The following is a 5,980-nucleotide window of genomic DNA, read 5'->3' as shown; positions in this document are numbered from 1 at the left end:
ACCAACAAGTCTCGCTCATTCTTCCCTGCAGCTCTCCTACCCATGTTTGCTTTCTTCTTCATACAATCAAGGGAATTAATCTCTTTCAGTCCTTTGCAAATCCCTGAGGTACACACACACTAGTACGGAACTCCAATGTGGTCCGCCGCCTGTATATGAGAATGGGCAAGAGAGGCCTCTCCGGAAAGCCGTGGAAAGAGATGTAGTGGACTCTAGAGAAGCGAACGGCTTTCCACCTGGTTACCAGTTCGTGCCCCGGGCCCCCCACTAGGATTTCTAAAATCCGTCCTGATTCAAGGCACAGTTCTCGAACCCGGGGGCCCCGCCTTCCCCCCCCCCCAAAAAAAGCGCCCCCTCCTCCCCCCATCCGACGACGGGTCGGCACTTCCTTTCTGGCGGCGGGAGGTAGAATTCTCCTCAGTCGCCGCAGGATGCGAAGGAGGCGGGCCAGGCTGGCTGGCTGGCCATGATGGCGGCTGCGGAAGCGGCGTCGGTGCTGCTCTCCTGCCTACTGGGCCATTTGGGGGGCCTGCTGGTAGCGGCCGGGCAGGGCTCGGGGGCCGCGGGCCAGGCCCAGGTGGAGGTGCTTTTGCTGCCACCGCCGGCCGAGGAGCTGACTGAGGCCGAGGAGAGTTACACCCTGCAGGGCGCGCTGCTGGGCAGGCCCGGCCTGGAGCGGGAGAAGTCGCAGCAAAACGCCGGCGAGGAGGAGGAGGACGAGCAGGAGGAGATCCGGGGCAGCCTGGTGCTGGTGAGCGGGCCTCGAGGCGGCCTTCCCGGGGGGTAGGGAGGGGTTCTCCGTGGCCCCTCACGGGGATCGAGTGACTGCCCCGAAATCTAGACCTCCCTCTCTTCCCGCAACCCAAATCGAAGGCGGTGATATGTGCAGCTGTGGGGACAACGGCCCCTGTTTGCCCACCGACAATACCCGGCCTATCTCGGCATGTGGAACGCCCCTGATCTACGTCCATTTAAACGGGACATAATCCATTCATCATTATTAACCCCACTTCGCAGCCAAAATTGGCATTCAACGTAATTTCAACAAAAAAAAACCCCACCAGGAAGCCACACTTTAAGGGATGCTTGGGTCTCATGCAGGAGGCAGGTGATGATGCTATATGATATAGGTCAGCTTCCAGATTCTTGTCTCTGCAGGTAGACTGGCAGGTTGGCTAATGGCGAAGATGCCAGAGAGGCAGAAGCAACTGTTATTTTGGGTGGGCTGGAGTTCATGTCCCCCTTCTTGTGCTCCCTCAACAAAAAGTCTGCTCTGGAGCCACAGCTTTCTTATTCTACCAAGTGTTGAGCTGGGGCCCCCTTCAAACGGCTACCCCAGAATCTGTATTTCCTTCCTGAACATAAAATACATATTCTCAGGATTTTAAAAATTTCTCTAATTTATGGATTTCTAGGATATGGGATGCCCTCCTTTCTCCTTTCAAAACAAAAAGGCACTGGCAACTACTGGCACCCCTCCCTTCCAATAAAAAGTCATCTTAAGTCCTATGCCTGCTCATAATTAAGGAATTTTGGCTCAAACCAGCACACACACCCCAATTCACACATACATAGTTTCTCACCACCTTCTATAGCCAAGGGACAGGTACTAGGGCATGGGGGTTAGGTTGCCAGCCTGGTCCCTCTTCCCATAAAGACCCAGATCTGGCAGTTCTTGCCCTGGCACATCTTCCTCTTTCCCAGCTCACTTATTCATAAGAGTGCCCACGGGTATTTGATGTCATGAGAAACAGAGCAGATTAGAGATGTAAAATTTCTGGAAATGTTGAAACCATGGGAAAAGTGGAGGGTTTTGTCCCCCCACCCCACCCCCCCAATCTAATAGTGTATTATCATAATATTGTTGTTGTTGTTAGCCATTCATTCGTGTTTGACTCTTGGCGATTCTGTGGGCCAGCTCTCTCCATGTTTTCCGATCTTGTACTGTTTCTTTGAGTTGTCTGGGCTTGGGACGAGCATGCACACAGGTGTACATGGCTGGGTTATTATAATATATATTCTAGCATATTTGTGGACACAAATTCCTCTCATTTAAATAATAAATTTGTGTTTGAAAGTATGTTGTATATGTCTAGAGCAGGCATGTCCAACTTCGAACAGGTAGTGCTCTGTTTTTTTCTGGCCAAAAGTGCCGGTGATCTACCACCATGAAAATAAGGTTTCAAATTAGTTTCAGATTAGATTTTAACCCACTAAAGTTGGGTTCCACCGCCCCCACCCCCATTTATAATGCACCTTCTGTCATTTACTGGTAAGCAAAATAAGCAAAAACAAAACAGAGAGACAAAGATCCAGAAAGAACTGCGAACATTTTTTACCACCAAACAATCATCAAAAAACCCCAAACACCTGTCCAGCAAACCAGGAGACCAAGTGGGGCTGGTGATCTACCTCTGACTCCTCCGTGATCCACTGGTAGATCGCGATCTACTTGTTGGACATACCTGGTCTAGGAGTATGCATAGGAATGATCATTATCTAATGAGGTAGATTGGTGGTATTCTGTGGCTTGTCAAGAGCCACATTTGCAGTTGCCATCAACCAGGAGACCCACATTTACGTACATCCCTGGCACAAAGCATGCACCTCACAGAGGCTTCCAGTAGTGCCTTTTTCAAGGTGGGAACCATCTGCCAACCACAAGCCCCATCAGGCAATGGCCTTGGCCCATTGTCCTGAAATATGGGGCAGGTGCCACACTAGAGAACAGGGCTCCAAAGAGCTGCAGGTGGCAGGTCAGAGAGCCATGTGTGACTCCTGAGCCACTGAGCATCACTGAGGTAGACTGTATTATATAAAAATCTTCACAGTATACATTTTGAATGAATAAAACCTTGTATTATAAAAAAAATTAACTCATTCTGAATGGGAGAATTGACTGATTGATTTGATTGATTTGCTTTGATTGATTTGCAAGCAGGGCTCAGGGCAGTGAACAACATTTCAGTAAACACATTTTACAAGTCAGTTTAAAAACAAAACAATAAAATTCAATAACAATTTCAATTTCAGATGGCGCTAAGCATCCGATTTTTATTTTTACCCCGTGGGGGGAGAGGAAAGAAGGGAAGAGCCAGGCTCAGTGGGAACCGTTGCTGTCCTCAACCACAGGCCCGGTGGAACACCTCTGCCTTACAGGCCCTGTAGAACTGCACTAAGTCCCACAGGGCACGGAGTTCCACCAGGTTGGCGCCAGGGCCAAAAAAACCCTGGTTCTGGTTGAGGGCAGCCAGATGTCTTTCAGGACAGGGATCACCAGAAGATTCTTCTCTGCAGAGTGTAATGCTCTTCAAGGGGTATACCAGGAGATGCAGTCCTGTGGATATGCTGGTCCCAGACCATTTAGGGCCTTAAATATTTAACAGGAACATTTTTTTCCAGCACTAAAATTTCCAGTTTTTGTTTTGGAAAAATTGGGGGAAAATCCATGGGGGGGGGGAAACTTGGTTAAAGAATTATTGATACAGTTGCAGTTAGGGTGGCACTCAGTATCTTTGGGTGCTGGTGGGTAGCTGATCAAAAGCTTTTGTGGGCTACAAGCAGTAAGGCCTGGTTGAGATGTGAAGAATCTATCACATTTTTATTGTGCCCTTCCTTTAAAGAACTCAAGGCAGTCGAACATAGTTTTCTCTTCCCTTTTCAGTCTTTTCAACTATGCTGTGAGGTAGATTAGGCTGAGAGAGTGACTGGCCCAGGAGCACCCAGGGAACTTGACTGAACATGGGGGATCCTTGGGCTCACGTGTTCCCTCCCTAATGCTCAACGATTAAAACATTCACAGCGACCTACAGCTCATCACGACATCTGACTTCAAACTCATTTGCTTGCTTACAAAGCAGGATTCCAAGCTATGGGGCTGCCTTATCAGTGAAAGCATTTAATTAGATTGTTGTGCACAACGTGAGGAGGGAATGTGTGAGCCGAGTGTCTCTGGAGCTCATTCACATAGTGACAAATGCTGGGTCAGCCTGGACTTCAGTGAGAGTGCCTTCCCTTTTTCCCAGGTAGGTGACACTGACCCCAAGTTGGAGGAGGAGGATGGATGGATTGGCGTTGTCCCAGTAGGCGAGGAACAGACTGAGATTTCCAGAGGCAGCAGAGAAGAATCTTTCACCACGGCTGTGGTCAACAAGGTAAGTTAGCCACGCTTGCTACTCTCACCCTCTAGGTGGAATCCTACACATGCATATCTGTCTCTTGCACCATGAAAGGATGATCTGTATGTGGGGATAGCCTATTGCAGAACCAGGATCACAAGCAGGACTGCCTTTGTATCTCATTGTCCTGAATGCAATGACTTTCAATGGAGGCAGGTCACATGTTCAGTTGTCAGTAATCAAATGTTGCACTTGTATGTGTGAACCAGCCCCGTCTTCAGGAAAACCACATAGCTTCTCTATGAGACTGGGCAGCTGGAGGTAAGAATGTTTTTGACAAGTAATATGGGACTGTTTGTGCTGTTGACCAGGCTGGTGCATACTCTGGGCCAAGGTAACCCAAATGCTCTACCAAGAATGGGCAGAATTCTGCAACTTGACCAGCTGTGTGTTTCCTTCTCCTGTATCATTTATAGCACAATCCTAAACAGAGTTAGACCCTTGGATTTAGAAGGGTATAATTCTGTATAGGATTGCACTGTTAGACTACAAGCCTGTGAACGTTTTGGAGTAAATGTGCTGAGAATCAGGTTGCTAGACAGCTTCTGCTAGCTGTATGGATAGGGTGGGGGATGACACAATCCTCTGAAGTTCTAGCATGTGGCCACTACAAATTGGGGGGAAACTAGAGTGAAAACAGTGCAGCCCTGGCACGCTAGCAGAAGCAAGCAAGGACCTGTGATACTTTTTCTCTGGAGGTGTTAGTAACCCAAGTGGGGTGTTATTTGCTTTTTCTCCATGGCATCTTCCTCTGCAGATGAAGCGGGCCCTCGTCTTGGGTGCCTCAGCCCTGCTTATTCTTGCACTGAACCAGAACGCGATCCGAGAGGTAAGCGCTTGCCACCCCCTTCTTCTTGCTGAGATTTGGGGGGGTCTGGAAGAGCCAATAGCCGTCCCAGCAGCCCCAGTGACTCTTGCTTTCCTTCCTGCTGCAGTTGGATGTATCCCAGGTTCTCTCAAAGCCTGTGATCGTCATCCAGACTTCGGAAAATGTTACCAAGCTCCTCGGAGCATTGTTGCGGTGAGACTGGCTATGCTGGGCATTCAGGGGAGAGGGCGGGGGCTATAGTTCTGTTTCACTTGCTACTTCAGGCCTGTAAATACTTGCTCTGTCGGTTGCCTTAGGTGAATATGAATTGACTGCAGGCAGTCAGGCTGTGACACACTATTTTACTTGCACCCAATCTAGAAAACGACACTGCATTCAGCTCTTGGAGAGTCAAAGCCTCATTTGACTGAATATAGCACCACATGACTCTACGTAGGTCTGCTAACTAGGTGAGCGGGACCCACCCCAGGGGCCAGCATTCCACACACACAAACCAACAAGGGAACGTTTGCTGGTGCACAGCATCTCCACAGCCATATTTTGCATTGGATGAGGCTGAAGAGTGGCAGCAGGCTGCATTTGTAGGGTCAGGAGCCATACAAACAGCAAAAAGAAGAGAGAGACTGTCAGAAAGCCTGGCCAGTAGGAAGGGTTTGGAAGAAGGGAGGGTTGCTGAGGGATTGGGCTGGTTAGTATGGCTTCAAGCAAGAACAACAGAATAAAAGGGCAGGAATGAGCAGAGTAAGTTTGCCAGCAGGTCTATAGTAAAATGTCCTGTCATTTTAATGTGTGGATAAGGGAAACCAAAGCTTTTCATGGCTTTAAAAAAATATAACTTGGTAGATAACATCCCACTTAGCATCTATTAAAGACTCATTTTTCTCCAGGCAGTTGGCAACCCTATAACAGGGTGGGAGCTGGCTTGGAGGAAGGAAGCCTCTTCGGGGCTAAATGTGGATTATTTTAGTTGTCG

General features: G+C 48.7%; 1 protein-coding gene across 1 annotated transcript in view; it reads left to right on the top strand.

Moving 5' to 3' along the window:
• The first annotated feature begins 464 nt into the window (after nucleotides 1–464).
• The window catches only part of RNF215 (ring finger protein 215), an 11,453-nt gene continuing 5,937 nt past the window's right edge, over nucleotides 465–5,980 (top strand). Inside the window, exons 1-4 of the mRNA XM_015406030.1 lie at nucleotides 465–751; nucleotides 4,026–4,154; nucleotides 4,936–5,007; nucleotides 5,114–5,199. Of these exons, the coding sequence (XP_015261516.1) occupies nucleotides 467–751; nucleotides 4,026–4,154; nucleotides 4,936–5,007; nucleotides 5,114–5,199 (572 nt within the window). The 5' untranslated portion in view covers nucleotides 465–466. The remainder of the gene's footprint in view (nucleotides 752–4,025; nucleotides 4,155–4,935; nucleotides 5,008–5,113; nucleotides 5,200–5,980) is intronic.

Source organism: Gekko japonicus, unplaced genomic scaffold, assembly GCF_001447785.1.
Source record: "Gekko japonicus isolate JY-2015 unplaced genomic scaffold, Gekko_japonicus_V1.1 scaffold431, whole genome shotgun sequence".
Taxonomy (NCBI): Eukaryota; Metazoa; Chordata; class Lepidosauria; order Squamata; family Gekkonidae; genus Gekko; species Gekko japonicus.
Note: the sequence above shows the minus strand (reverse complement) of the source record. Positions and strands in the feature narration are given on the sequence as shown.